The 15,158-nt window shown below is 43.7% G+C and overlaps 1 protein-coding gene across 11 annotated transcripts in view; it reads right to left on the bottom strand.

Annotated features, from left to right (window-relative positions):
* Positions 1-1,101: 1,101 nt before the first annotated feature.
* ppfia1 (PTPRF interacting protein alpha 1) overlaps positions 1,102-15,158 on the bottom strand; it is a 44,275-nt gene continuing 30,218 nt past the window's right edge. The window contains exons 16-32 of one of the 11 annotated variants that reach the window (XM_056373066.1): positions 14,929-15,158; positions 12,446-12,475; positions 11,536-11,660; positions 11,278-11,450; positions 11,088-11,181; positions 9,730-9,741; positions 8,511-8,592; positions 8,221-8,421; positions 7,856-7,918; positions 6,782-6,808; positions 4,847-5,022; positions 4,558-4,655; positions 3,779-3,954; positions 3,526-3,594; positions 3,257-3,425; positions 2,995-3,059; positions 1,102-2,807 (exon numbers count right to left, since the gene is read on the bottom strand). The exon at positions 14,929-15,158 is cut by the window's right edge and continues 2 nt beyond it. In XM_056373066.1, coding sequence (XP_056229041.1) covers positions 3,004-3,059; positions 3,257-3,425; positions 3,526-3,594; positions 3,779-3,954; positions 4,558-4,655; positions 4,847-5,022; positions 6,782-6,808; positions 7,856-7,918; positions 8,221-8,421; positions 8,511-8,592; positions 9,730-9,741; positions 11,088-11,181; positions 11,278-11,450; positions 11,536-11,660; positions 12,446-12,475; positions 14,929-15,158 — 1,781 coding nt within the window. In that variant the 3' untranslated portion in view covers positions 1,102-2,807; positions 2,995-3,003. The remainder of the gene's footprint in view (positions 2,808-2,994; positions 3,060-3,256; positions 3,426-3,525; positions 3,595-3,778; positions 3,955-4,557; positions 4,656-4,846; positions 5,023-6,781; positions 6,809-7,855; positions 7,919-8,220; positions 8,422-8,510; positions 8,593-9,729; positions 9,742-11,087; positions 11,182-11,277; positions 11,451-11,535; positions 11,661-12,445; positions 12,476-14,928) is intronic. The other 10 variants (XM_056373076.1, XM_056373058.1, XM_056373094.1 and 7 more) reach the window with 10 other exon arrangements.

Below are 15,158 nucleotides of genomic sequence, written 5' to 3'. Positions count from 1 at the left end.
ACCTTGTGGAAATTAAATTTAAAGAAGCCTTCTGTCTCTTCATTAGTAATGGTGTTAATGTCAATTAGCTTAATGGCCTTGAAAACAAGAGAAAGGCAAAATCTATCAAATAAATAAATACTAGAATCAAAACTAAACTTCAGCATCGTAAAATCGTCCCATGAGTAATTCGTGTCCTTGTCAGTGTGTAATGTATAAAGTAAAATCAAGTATATACTTGAAGTTGTTCCACTTAAGCACATACAAGGTCATTAATACACTTCAGTTTTGTTTTTGTACAATTAATAACTAAAATATATTCACTAAATATATTGTACAAAATGAGCTGTTGAGCTTCAATTCTCCAGCAACTAAGATTTAAAATGGAGCAGCAACTAACTCTGATATGAGTGATATGAAACACGATTGCTTCCTGTTTTCCTGAAAGTTACTCACAGTTCAAATGGAAAGGAAAAGGTAGCACCTGGCAAACACTGCTTTCAGGTAATCCACCAATCAAGAGTGAATGTAATGTGGAGTCAGTTAGAACGACAGAGTGAATATTTCCTGACTGAAATGACTGAAACACCAGATATCAGGAGTCTCCAATCAGGTCATTTGATCCACCTGTGTGCCCCCCTCCCTGCACTCAGAGGTTGCCATGGTGATTTCAACTGCTTAGGTTTAACTGAATAGCACAGAGATTCAGTTGAAATAAACCTCTCGAACTGAGGCTCGTCAGTGAAATATAACTAACTGTTATCACATGAATGTTTAGATGTTGTGAGAGGAGACTTTGCTGATCTCAGTCATAAAAAATGTTTGTCTGTGGTGCCAAAAAAAGTGGCCAGTACAGCGATTTTAAAAAAGCCTCCCTTCCTGTTTCCTCCTGATCTCCTACTGCTCTCATTTTACACTAGGGTGAATGGGGCAGTTAGATGGTCACCTGCCACTTTGAAAGGGCAGAATTCAAATCCTGTGATCCTGTTAATTTCAGGCGACACTGTTCATCACAAGGAGGCGCTTCAAATAAAACACAGAAGAAGAAGAGACTATGGAGCTGTAAAGGAAGTCAACAAAAACAACGCTGACCTCAAAAAGAGAAGCGTCAGTCTTTTGATCTGCAGTGGAAAATAAGTTTCAGTATTTTATTGAAAGTAAGCAATAAATAATACTGTGATAAAAATAGTTTATAAGTACTCAGACTGTACATCATTGTTACAAGATCAGAAAATTCAATGGGAAGAGCAGGAATAAAACAACAGCAACATGATTTGCATTGTGCCTACATGACTACATCACAAACAGAAAAGAAAGCGTTTTCTACTTGAAGCTTTAACTAAATGTAGTGTGGAGGAAAAACAAAGAAAACTCTTCGGTTCCTTCTCATTCGCTGTGAAAACAAACGGAGGAACCTGTGTTGTGAAAGGAGACGGGACGAACTTAGACACGAGGAGCGTCGCCACGTTCAGAGGAACAGACTTCAGCTCCGAGGGAGAAACTGACGAAACAACACGGAGGAGTAATAAATAGGAACAGATGACAGGAGTTAAGAAACAATAAGGCTTGATATGAAATCTTCGTACAAAGTGTTTGTTTTTAAAAAAGGTTGGATCGGTGGATCGCGCCGCCTTCAGGGTCATCGCGTCACAGCGGGGATCGACTGAGGCCTCGGTGAAGTTGGTCCATCGCAGGAGTTTCACAACTCTGGACTCATCGTCCTGAACGAGTGAGTCCGTCTGTGTTTCTCCAGAGAAGAGGAGGGTTTGTTTTTGTTAAAGGGATAAACGTGTGTGTGTGTGTGTGTGTGTGTGTGTGTGTGTGTGTGTGTGTGTGTGGGGGTGGGGGGGTGGGTGGGGATAAAGTGGAGTAAGCTTCCGCATGCAAGGTCAACGAGAGAGAACCTGGAATTCTGTTTTCACTTGCATCCGAACGTAGCCCTGTTTTTTTATTCTTTTTATTTTATTTTTTAACGCTACTGTGATATGGCTTTAATTCTTAAATTCAAGAGTTTCATTTTGGTTTCGCAGATATGGAAAATAAAAGAAAAGAAAAGGAAAATCTAGTGTGTGTTTCACATGATATCTGTCGTCACCATCACCTGGGTTGCCAGCAGTTATCTTACAGGTGACGGACGACTCACAGTGTCGAGCAGTCTGTGAAACAGTCCGACAACTCCAGCAATTTGTCTGATATTCACACGTCCACTGACCTAAGAGCTGCATTTACACACAATCACAGGTAAGAAGCTACAAAAACTTACAACAGTTAAAAAGGGCAGAGGATATGAATTAAGTTATATCACATATTAAAGTCACTTAAGCATAAATTCAATGATTAGAATTCAAATCAAAGAGGAAAAAAAAAAAAAAAACATACATCTGGTCAATAGAATCAGGATTATAAAAAAAAGATTAGATAAAATGTCTGTTGGTAGAAATATACAAACTCCAGATAATGGAAACATTCAGTTACATACATCTGAGAGCTGAGCTTAATATGGGCACAGTGGAGAAATGTTTACTCTTTTAAAAAGTGGGAGGATTAAGGGGATAGAGGCAAAAGAAAGGGATTACATAGTAATTCTAAAATCAATTAAATGTCCCATTGGTTTACATAAATATGACAAATAATAAATCTAGAACGTTTCCTCGAGGGACACTGAGATCGGTGAGTAAGGTCTGTCTCTGTGACGACAACAAAACAAAATAACAAACATCTTTTTAGTGTCCTTGAAAGTGATTTCAGTTCATCATCCGGGTCTTGAATGCGGGAAATTCCCCTTCATCCTCTGACCAGCGGTTACCTATAGAAATAATGAGGATAAACTGAGACGGGGAAGAGAGAGATGAACGGACACGAGAGGGAGGAAGCAGGGCGGAAGCAGAGGAATGGGTGGAGGGAGGAGGGGGGGAGGAGAGAGAGAGAGAGAGGAGAAGGCGTAACACGTGCGTTATTAGAGCCGAGAATTGTGGGAGAAGAAAGCTGCCGTCTGCCTGGAGGTGGCGATCTTACCGTTGTGTGTTAACAAGAGTAGGTCCTGACTGTGGCCGTGTCCAGCCTCTGTATAGACTGACTTCCTGTGTTTCCATGGTGACAGAAATCACATGCAGAGACATGCCGTTAGTCACAGCATCGTCAACAAACAGCAAAGCAGCAAAGAAGAGAAGAAGTTCGAGTTCACGAGGAGTCACAGCTCATCAGAGGTCAAAGGTCAATGACGTGCACAAACACACACACACACACACACTCGTCTACCACTCCTCCCTCTGCTTACCGTCCATCGGGCTCCTCTTTGGCTGTGTGGAGGGAGACGCGGCGCTGCTGCTGGTCACTCTGAAGTTGGCGGGGAGCGTGTCCGAGGCGCCGAGCGACCCCCCCCTCATGTCTTTGGGCCTGAACTTCTTCCTCCATGACGGAGCTCGGCGGAAGTTCTTATCGTCGTCCTTGACGAGAGGTTGAGAGAGAAAGTTATTTTCACACATTATTTCTCATCTGTGGTGTTGTCACTGTGTGTGTGTGTGTGTGTGTGTGTGTGTGTGTCACCTCTTCCATTCTCCTGTCTGTGCCCATGGCCAGCAGACTGTTGTATTCACGCTCTAGAGTCGCTCTCGCCTAGAAAAGAGAGAGAAGAGCAGGAAAAGGTCAGAATCCAAATGATCCATGTAACTCTGACTCGACAGTAGAGACTGACGGACTCTGCAGCCAACAGATCACAAACCATTTCTACATTCAGCTGATGTTAAACAAGACTATTGTGTGTGTGTGTGTGTGTGTGTGTGTGTGTGTGTGTGTGTACCTGTGTGTTCTGTGTGGGGATCTGCAGCAGCAGAGCCAGGGTGTTGTGATCGAAGGTTTCGTCCAGGGCGAGCAGCGCCCCGTGGACGCCGCTCTCATAAAGGTTTCCACTGTACTCCTTCAGTCCGATGGCCTGAACCCAGCTGATCACGCGCTCGTTGCTCCACACCAGGACGTCTGGAGTCACGGATAAAAATTCATTCACAGAAGATGAATCATGACATTGTGAGTTAGAGCGTCAGTTAAAGAGATAAACAACTGAACTCAAACTAACAAAATAACGAAAGCTAGAGGTGAAAAAACATTTTTATTAACTGAAATAAAAATAAAAACGAAGCTTAATAAAAAGTCTTTAATTTTCCTTTTTGTTTATTTCATACATGAACTGAATATTATGAAATCTTTCTTCCATGTCCTTTAACTGTGGGGTGGAGCAGTATCTCACATCTGATTGGCTGTCAGTGAACCAACAGTACATGTGACCTAGAGCTGCAGCGACACGGTTCACAGGTGGCTCATCTAATCTATCTATCTGATTTATTTAGTTTGAAAACGTTTGAATCCAACACTGACAAAAACCCCATTATACAAAAAAACTCAACTAACACTGAAACTAATAAAAACAAAAACGGATCATTTAAAAAAATAAAAGCTGAATGAAACCTGCTTCAAAAACAAATTATAATAATAAAAATAAAAACTAAAGAAGTGTTATAACCTCTGGCTGTGAGTGTGTTATATATAATATATATATATATATATAGTGAATCTGTCCGTCACCTTTCAGCTCCAGCTGACACTCCTCTCTTTTCCTCTCCAGCTCCTTCCTGTCGTAGTTGAGTCTCCTCAGACACATCACTCCACACTGAAAACTGTTCCTGTTGCAGCGACACACACACACAGTTCTCTGTTGTCGTTACCGTGGAAACCGTTACTATAGTTACACTGATGCACATTCTTTCTCTTACATTAGCGCTCCAGCATTGGCCTGTCACATGTTTTAAGTGAATTTTGTAAAAAACAAACGGAGCTCAATAATCAGACGCTCACAGGTGTTGGTGCGTTTTACCTGTGGAAGCTGTCCACCATCTTCAGCTGTCCCCTGAGGTCCTTCTTGGTCAGGTGGTCCAGCATGCGGGCGTCCACCAGGGACTCCATGAAGTAGGAGCGGTACTGAGGCAGACCCAGACTCGGCAGCCACTCGTTACCGATCCACTCGTGGTTCATGTCTCCGTACGCCAACGTCTGCGGTCAGAGGAGAGAGGGCTTAACGAGTGTGTGTGTGTGTGTGTGTGTGTGTGTGTGTGTGTGTTGAAAAGGTGGAACGTGTTGTTTACATGTAAGAAACTAATTAACTACTCCAGGGTATTGAAAATTATATTTTGTCATTTGTTGATTTGTTGTTCAGGTATTTATTCCGACATGAACACAGATCATTTGTTCACTGATTTCTCTGTACGATCATAAAGGACGATGACGTCATAATGGATGATTATAACAGAAAATGTAAAATAAAAATGTGACTTCAGCCTTCAACACTGACCTGCCGGATCCTAATGAGACTGTTGATTAGACATGTAATTATCACACAAGTAGTCCTTCATTTATTTGACCTGTTACTTGTTGTTTTCTATGTTCTATGGTTGTTATTTTTACTGTCTGCAGGGCTGTTGGTGAACTCCTCTGACTCTGTGGTTTTCACACAGGAAACCTGACGAACTCGTCACCACAGGTTTCCTTCTCAAACCTCGTCCCTGCACTTCACCCAGACGACCACTAGAGGAGACTGTCGAGCTGCTACTGAAATGTACAGCAGTAAAATGATCTTCAGATCTGATATTTCAATGGTATGAAACAAGTGAAATTGACCAATAATCTTAGTGATGAGGGGTGGGGAATGGGATTTATATAATTTATCATCTTCTTTTTCCTCTTCTCTCTTTTTTCTTGTTGTTTGTTCATATTTTGTAATTATTATTATTATTATTATTATTATTATTATATTTATTCTGTAGTTTTTTCTCGATATACTAGCACACTCGACTTACTATAATTTGCACATGCTTCGTCCCTCCACTAACATCCACTGTGTTGTTACTTCCTTTTTTTTTATGCAATAAATAATTGATCACAGAAGAATAAGATGCAACTGGAACTCTAAAATACATGATCAGACTGAACGGGGGGTAAAGAACAAATAACACGGTGCAGTTTGAGAATATGTAGCGTCTCTAGTGGCTAAGATCACGTCACATGCAACACTTATATTTTTATAAATAAACACCATGTTTCACATCGTTTTTCTCCCGGTTCTTTTTGGAGTCGTTCGGACTCAGTCGTTCTAGAAGATGCAGATGTTTCACAATACTGATAAAGAGTCCAGCAGTGGGACAGTTTTTCTGAAGCCAGTATTTTGTAATGGCTTTTTTATTTGCTGCCAACATGATCTTTAGGAGATCACCTTTGCTTTGTCCTTCACCTGCCGTTCTTAAGATGGTTCGAATCCCCCCTCCACAGATTGGCTCATTGGCTTATTTCAATTAGAATTATGGGGTTTTATTTATTTTGCAGTCACTTTAATTAAACCATATTAAAAGGGATACATTTTGATTAATACTAATCATCACAAGGAGAGATTATCTTTGCTCATACTACTGTTTGTCCTTTTGCAGTTTTTTCCTACAGATGTTTTAGATGACATATTCCAAACAGCATGACGGTCTTATTCAAAGAGAACAGAGGTCCAGTACTTCAGGTCAGTATTCACTGTAGTTTCTACTGGACAAATAAACCAAAAATAAAACCACCAAACGTGTTCAGTGTGGAAGCAAACTTAGTGAAAAACATCTGGAAATAAATACAGAGGGAAAACTGTGACATCTACTGTGAGAGGTTATTTTTAAAAAAGAATAAACTGAGTAAAAGCTGGTGTTAAGAACAGAAGAGTCAGAAGGTGAGCAGGTGGTTTTTTTTTTGGGGGGGGGGGGGGGGGGCGTGTGCAAACCTGGGCCCAGCTGCCCTCGTCATCCTCCTGGTGTTAGCATGGTTAGAGTGACAGCATGGTGAGAAGAGAAGACAGGCGGGGGGTTAGTGATGCAGCAGTGCTGGGAGGTTAGAGCAGCTTCATGTGGAAAATATCATTCACAGTAACAGAACAACACACAAATTAATAATTAATAAAGAGGAAATAAAAACATTATCACTGTGGGAGTGTGTATATGGATGAAGTTGTTACTGGTGTTTCATTTAGATTTTGATAAACAGATAAATGTAACTACCCAAAGAACTTTTTCTTTCATATTCTAAGTGCGAGATCCTCATTGTTTCCTTTTGTGTTTCTTCTTCTTGTTTTTATTGTTTGCACTGATCAGGAGGAACGCTCCGAAGATCGTTGTGTACAAGACTCTCTCTATTCTGTTCTACAAACTGTGAAACTTTGTCAGTTTTTTGACAAATAGAAAAAAAAAAAATCAGATTACTGCATCACATTGGTGCAAAAATCCAATGCTGAGAAAAAATGTACACCCTGGTACAATGAGAGATTTAAAAAAGAAGCTTGCCCAGACCTAGTACGTGGTAGTGTTAGATCTACAGAATAAAATAAGGACATAAAGATGGCAGTGTGAGGGAGTTCTTCTCTATTTCTGATGCGATGTTCTGACTGTTTCAAACATCAAACTGTCAACAAAACAAAGTGAACCTTTAGAAACAGCTGTTTTAAACCAACTACACAGCTAACACACAAACACACAAAACACTAGCTGATGTAATCGTGCACACACACACACACACACACACACACACACGGTTTACAAAGCCTAAAGCAAGAGACCAACTAGGACAGAAAAATCACAATAAGACTTTTTCCAAGTTTCCTTGTGAGTCAGATTTTGTGTGATGTAATATTTTAGATAAATACTGAAGTGATCAACAACAACATGTGTAATGTTATTATATACATTAATATATGTGGTCAATGAGTGAGGTCTGACTGTCCTTAAGAAAACTTGGAACGAGCCTCGACTGTCCCCACAGACGCGAGGAGCCACCGCTGTCGAGCCAATCAGGACAGACTAACCGTGGGAGGCGTGGCTGCCAAACTTTCCATTTCTTCGTGAGTGACCCAAACATTTCCTGTGGTCTGATCATGTGACACCCCCCAATCACAGGTGAGAGAAGAGCGCAAGGAGGGAGGAGCGATTGAGGACAGACAAGAGAATGGGATGGAGAGAGAAAATCAAGAAGTGCTCGTTCATTTGTCGTTATCGTTGTTAGCAAAAGAATGAAGCAACAGTTTGATCCCCTCATTAGTAAATGTTAAATATAAAATTGGTTAAATGTTAATGCATGCTCAAACAGGTGATAAGAGCCTCTGCAGTGTCTGTATTGAGGAGATAAACAGCTACGTGTGCGTGTTTCGTGAACGTGAACACAGATAGATACCGTTCTTGAGGTGGGCGGGGCAGAGGGGCTGGTCAGAGACATGATTTCCTGGATGGCCAGGCGGAGCTTCAAACGGTGTAACGGGTTACTGATTCCGATCTCCCGTTGGATCTCCGTGTCCGACAGCGCCGACATGATGGCTCCGCTCTTCACGTTGGCACGACACGCCGCCACGTACCAGGCTGGCATCCCCACCCACAGCTGCTCAGAGGAGAGACGGTGCAACCAGTGAATAATAGATCAATAACAGATATTTTACTAGTTTCAGATCAGCTGCGTCTGTGTCGTACCTCCAACCAAACCACAACAGTCGGTCCGTCCCACTGGGCGAACGGCAGGCCCTGCCGCCGAGCCTCCTCCAGTAGTTCATGCCTGAGACACAAAATTAAAAATTAAAGCCGATACGCACTAAGACTTTGCCCAAAAACCCAAACGGTAGCCACACCCCCAAATCCACAGAGCCCGCCATAAACTCCCAATATGCACTGGACCAAATCCACCTTTTGAACACACACGTACACAAACCGCAAGACGCCGACCGACATGCACAGTCAGAGCAGAGAGCAGGAGTTTGAGAGAAAACAGAGATTGACACCCAAGAAGACTCAGAGACGAACTCATCTGGAAAACCTTCGACAGAAATTTAAAACCTCCTCTGCCTTTTTCAAGCCTGAACTGCCCAGGTGCAACCAGATGGGTCTTTGGTTCAGCCGCCGGGAGATGACTTTGGGTCACAGCCAGGGGCTTCAGGACCGAGGGACTTTATTAGTCAGTTAGGTTTTCTCCCAGAACCAGTGCTTAGAGAGTCCACTTACAAAGTCCACAGTACGGACGCATTCCTCTACAACTGCAGGTGCTATGACATGCACGGAGGGAAGGACAGAGAAACTCTTGCAGTAGCTTTCTACATGTCGTTCGTTGCTTTCATGCACATTCTCAGTTTGTAATAAAGGAACAGAGACATTAGTCCGGGAGGTTTGTGGGGATGTTTGGAGGTTCATTACCATGGAAACAAATGAATTTAGCTGATGCTGTAAAATGAGGAAAACTACTGTGGTTGGCCACTGGATGGGGCTGTGGGACACCCATCCTGTGTTTGGCAGATCTGCCTTTATAAAAAGATTAACAGATGGTCAAAACAATGTTGTTGCTGCTTCAATTAGCAACAACACACTGATTCTGCTGAAGTGTGTTGTCTGATGTTTTCAAACTTATGGACAAAAACTAAACTATTAGGTTGAATTCTTCCATTAAGTATCTTTCCTGTAGTTGTAGTGCAGAACTTCATGCTCCGGGAAGGAAAATTTGCCACTCACTAAAAATCAGCACACACACATTCCTGTTAGTTAAGCTCCTCTGTGGAAAGCAGGGCAAAGAGCAGCGTGGAAAAGCCATCAGACACTCAGAGGGACATTTGTTCGGGGTCCTCAGTTATTGGTGAGGTCAACGTGAAGCCGAGTGAAGGAAGAAAGATAAAAGGCAAAGCAAGAGCAATATGAACCAACTTACCCTGTCTTTGGACTACACATGGAATGAGAAGGGGATGGTAAAAAAAAAAAAGAGGGAGGTTGGCAAAACAATAAAGAGAAAGAATTGATGCTAATTTAAGAGCTACATGGAAGCAAAACAACATTTATGGTGTTGGCAAAACGTTTCACAAAAGTAAGAGCGAAGGAAAAAACATAAAAATCTTTTTTTTTTTGGGGGGGGGGGGGGGGGGGGGCAGTGGAAATGACTGGGTGTGGAGGGGAAGGAGGATGAGCTGATAGGAGTGAGCGTGAGCCAGGTGGCAGGGAGGCAGCGTGTGAGCCAGGCCTGAGCCCACAACAACACTCAGACATTTACATTATTAACACTGTACTCCAGTAAAGACATGCTGTACAACAGAGTGTCATCACGTCCTCTCTCAACATCATTCTCCGTTATATTAAAGGGGTGGTTGTGGTTATCAGACGTGGCGCCGTGTGAGGTCGTCCTGTTCAGTCAGTGTGTGACCTGCAGTAGATTCAGTCTCGAGGAGCAGCAGGAGGACCGGTGCACCAGCAGCGTGACGAGCTGCTGTTTTAGACTGATTGTAACATACCTTGCTTTCTATTGTTATTGTTAGGTGTTTTCTGTTTTAACTATTAATCATATTTGTCATTATTGTCAACACAGTTCCTTAAGAATAAGAGCCCACAGGGTAAAAAGGGAGGTGTGGGGTGGGGCGAGAGGGCAAGAGGCTGGATATAATAGGAGCATTTTCGTGTCATTGTTTTGTTTATCTGTAATGTTTTGTGATGACTCCCAATAAAACACATTCACAGAAAAAAAAAGTGAAGTTTAGCTCAGCTGACCTGCGGCTGCGGCGTGATACAGCGTTAGGGGTGCACTTATGTGTAGGAATATCGTAGTTCAGCTGTTGACGAAAATGTAGTGCCAAAATGTATTTAAATGTATTAAAATAGATAAGACCGCGTACATACATTATGCCGCAGCCTCAGCTCAGCTGAGTTAATCAATAAGTACGTAGGAATATGGTAGTTCAGCAGTGGACAAATGTAGTGCCAAAGGACAGAGATGTTTTCATGGGAAGAGAAAGAGCTGAAAATATTCTACATGAATCATACATTTAAACAGATGTTGGATTGTTTCAGTGGGTGTTTTTAAAAGTGTCTGAAACATGTTTCTCCTGTTGGCCCCGCCCACAGCAGCTCATCACTCTGCCAGTGTACCGGTCCTCCTGCTGCTCCTCTAAACTGAATCTACCGCATGTAACACACTGACTATGCATGACTACCTCACACGACGCCACCTCTAATAACCACAGCTATCCCTCTAACTGTGGAAACAGCTGAGTGTCGGGGATCTGTCGGGAAGACACTTACTTCTTCTGCAGCTTCCGGCTCTTCTCGGCGGGGCCCCCCAGGGTGCCCATTCCTAAGCCTTCCTTAGGAGAGCTCTCTGCCTCAGGAGTTCCAGCTGGGAACATAAACAAACACCTCGTTCAGTTCTGATACGGCCGGGAACAGCGATACTGGAGGCATGACGCACACATAAACATGCCTGGTGTCTGACCTTGGCTGGGGGAGTCCTTGCCGGGAATGCTGGGTCGGCCCTTCTCCTTCTTTCCAAAGAGGCGTCCAATGGAAGTCTTGATACTCTTCTTCTTGGCTGCTTTGTTGAGCGAGTCCTGGCTGCTGTTACTGCTGCTGGGGTTACTACCCTGGCCGTCCTGCAGGCCGACCAGACTGTGGGAGCAAAAGGCGAGCGATTAGATGGAGAGAGAAGAGAGACAGAAGACAAACCAGGGAGCGAGACGGGTGCAGGTCTCACCCTCGAATGTCTCTGATGTCCTCGTGGCTGGCGGCGTGTCCTGCGTCTCTGTTCAGACGCATGGAGCGTGGAGTGGTGGGGGGTGACGTCTCACATCGGATGGTGGCCTTGTCATCCTGAGCAGACTGTGTAACAGCGGGAGAAACACGTTAGTGAGGTGGATCATTTTACTCTGTACAGACCATGACACACTTTATTCTGCACACACATAATAAATTAAATAGAAGCTGTTTCATTGAGGTTACACTAGATATACTTTATGCTCCGAGCAGCTTATATATCAATACTACAGCTCGGAGTAAATACCAGGTGCAGCTGAATTATTTACTTCCAAAAAGGAAAATAAGATGCAGAGACACTTAGAAGAATTAACGCTGCTGACGTTGCAGCAGAGAACGAATGTGATCAATGCTGCGGCAAAAACAAAAAGACGTTTTTATGACTATTGTGGAAGCAAAAACGTAAATGCAAAGAATCAAGACTTCTGAGCAGGTAACATCAGAAATCTGTTGAGCCTCGTACGTAGCGTTATGTCCAGCTAATCTTTAGCTTTTGCTACAGAGTTAATTTTCTCATCCTGTCGGTCGAAGCTGCAGCAGATGAAAAGGATTCATGGATAAAATCCTGAAAGTAAATTAAAGTACCAAAACACCAACTTGATGCCAAAGCACAGAGGCAAACTCGTTCATGTCTCATCAGTGACCATCACAGGCTCTAATGATGTTATCACAACATCTTTGTGTGTTTCAAGAGGATCTTTGACAGTTTATGCAGCAGTGTAATGTTTACTGGGTGGTGAACTGTGCGACGGCATAGAGAAACTAAAGCTGAACATTGTGGATTACGGTCGGGGGGGGGGGGGGACAGACAGGCAGCTGACAGAGGCCAGTACAGCAGGTCTCTAGTTTACCTTCCTGCGGTGCTTGCGCAGGTCACTAGGCTGAAGCATGGCAAAAAAGGAGAGAGGAGAAAAGCAGTTAGTGAAGACACACAACAGACCAGCAGTGAAACCAAGCCATGCACACACACAGAACAGCAGGAGATCACAGCAAAGATATACATTTACCCATTTACCCTGAAACTGACACACACACACACACACAGAAGAACTGTCAGTTTTAATTGAGCAGTGAAGACGTGCAATTCCTGAGAAAAGAAAGTCTGCAGCAGCACGACCCGAGCAGGAGACACTGCAAAACAACCACGCTGGACGAGGTGGGATGGGTGCAGCCTAGTTCAAGGACATTCAGGAAATCAGAGGGACAGACTTTTACACTAGCTCTAATATCTCAGCAGAAAAAGTCTCCATGACGTTTATTTGACTAATCGAGCGGGGAGGCAGCGGAGCAGCTCGACGGTCACTTCTGATTAACATCACAGCGCACAGTGCTATGAGCTCGCTAGCTTCAAAGTTATGTGGCTGCTTTTGCTTTATGATATTAAACGCTTGGCAGTGCGACACCTGACTTCATAAAGCGGAGCTGCTCTCGTCACTTTTTCCACTGCGCACCTTAAAAGCGAGAGGAATTTTTTTTCCGCGCTGCATTCCTCACAGGCCTGGCATTAGCAGAGCAAATAAACCATCAGCGTGCCACATTTCTGTGGGAGTTTCTCCTGCCCCCAGGGGGGAAAATACCTAATCACTCATTTCCTTTCCTCAACTGACACGGTGAGGCCACGGCGAGGAAGAGATTACTGAGCTATAAAAGGGAAACAGGAAGAGGAAATTGAGTGGGCGAGCAAAAAATTAATTTAATCACCCAAAATGTTCTTTTTCTTTCCAGAGATTCTTATTCAGGAATCAAAACATTCTGACTTCTGGTTTCACTGATGCTTTAAAATACAGACGTGACAGTTACTGAGCAAAGATTCAAACCAGAAACACAACGGACAGTTGTTTTTCTGACCAGCACTCCTTTCACATCTGTGCCCCGCTTCAATAAACTTCATGACCTTTTCACTACAATAACTGCTCTGCAATCAAGCCAGTGCATGACAGCTTTATTCTTTCACCAACAAACATGACACATTAATGGGGGGGGGGGGGGGGGGGGGCAAGTGATTGACGACCTTTTTTTTCCCCCCTGGAAATCTTGAAAGGACTGAACAGATGCAGATTCTGCTTCAACTTGAATCAATTCCTGCAATCGCAAGATCAAGATTCCTTGAAGGACTGATGGATGAGTAATGCCAGCTCCAGTGTTAACAGGAAAAACAGTGGCCCAGGGAATCCAAATTTCCACCCCAGCTCACCGTTTTTTTAAACTTGATTGTGTGTGTTTCGGCACACAGGGGAGGGGTTGAGAAGAATGTAAACGTCTGAGCTGGGCCTCACAGAAACACTGAAGGCAGGCTCCAGTATCTTTGTTCTTTATCTGATTTGTTAATGCTGTGTTGAGTAAATCGAGACGAGGTGACTGCACAACAGGCGACGACAGCAGACGACGTTACCTGCGGCCCAAAACAAACCACAGCAGCTCCGAGCAGCACCAGAGGTACACAGGTGAGCAGGAGGAGCTCACAGGTGCTCACAGGTGCAGAGAGGGGGGGCGTGTTCTTTCGAGCTCCTAAACCAAAACAACACTGTTTCTGTTCTGCTAGCATTAACCATAAAAGGGAATTCTGGTTCCCGGCTGAAAGGTGCGTCGCTTTCAACTCACTGTTCAAACATTTACATGTAACACGATGAAACAGGACCAGGATGATCACAACATAGTTTATTCCAGATGAACCGACGGCTCCTTTCTTCTTGTTAATCATCTTTTCCTTTTCCATTAATGATCAATAACGTTTGAACCACCTTCTGTAAATTCTGTTAATAAAATAATATAATCTCTCTTAGTTACATGTTTGTTCTTCCTGCATGAGAATATGTCGTCACTGTGATGTTGTATTCAAGATGTCAGAAGGAAGGGAGCAGAGAGGAAGTGGCAGACTGCACCCACCCGAGGAGGGGAGGAGGGGAAGCTGTGGAGAGAGGTACCTGGAAGTAGGGTGCATAGCTAAAGGCTTGAGGGGGGGGGCTGAAGCCAGTTGCACCATAGGGCAGGTACGTTAGGGTCTGCTGGGAGAGGGAGCTCTGGATGATGTAGGGGTCATAGCAATACTGCTACAGGCAGGGGGCAGTTACATATGCACATGGTTACACACTGTCATACATACACAGGAAATATTAGTACATGAATCACAGTGAAGAGATTTATAACACAAAGTGTTAAAGAATAAATAGACAAACAAAAAGACGACAAACCACAATGAAAACAATTATAAAGAAAGAATAATTCTGACTTATTCAGATTTATATAACATCAGAGACCAACACTAAGTGCTGGCTGTTTCAAACAGGGAGTTGAATGTGCTCTGGGAAACATGCGAGAGGAAAGGACGTGTTACCAAGGTCATGACACCCATGCGGTCCAGTTCTCTGTTGGGGCTGCGTGGGATGCGTCTGGGGGTGGAGTGACCAGAGCCTGGGGGGGAGCCGCCCAACGAGGAGCCCGCACACAGTGACGGAGGGATGGAGCTCATGGAGCGGAAACGTCCTCCCAGGCTGTCGCCGCTGCCCACCCTGCACTCAATCTCCTCTGCCCGGATCGCCGTGCTCTCCTTCTCCTCCTGGATCA

Source organism: Seriola aureovittata, chromosome 1 (genome assembly GCF_021018895.1).
Source record: "Seriola aureovittata isolate HTS-2021-v1 ecotype China chromosome 1, ASM2101889v1, whole genome shotgun sequence".
In the NCBI taxonomy this organism is placed as follows: Eukaryota; Metazoa; Chordata; class Actinopteri; order Carangiformes; family Carangidae; genus Seriola; species Seriola aureovittata.
The sequence above is the reverse complement of the archived record's forward strand: the minus strand, read 5'-3'. Positions and strand labels throughout refer to the sequence as shown.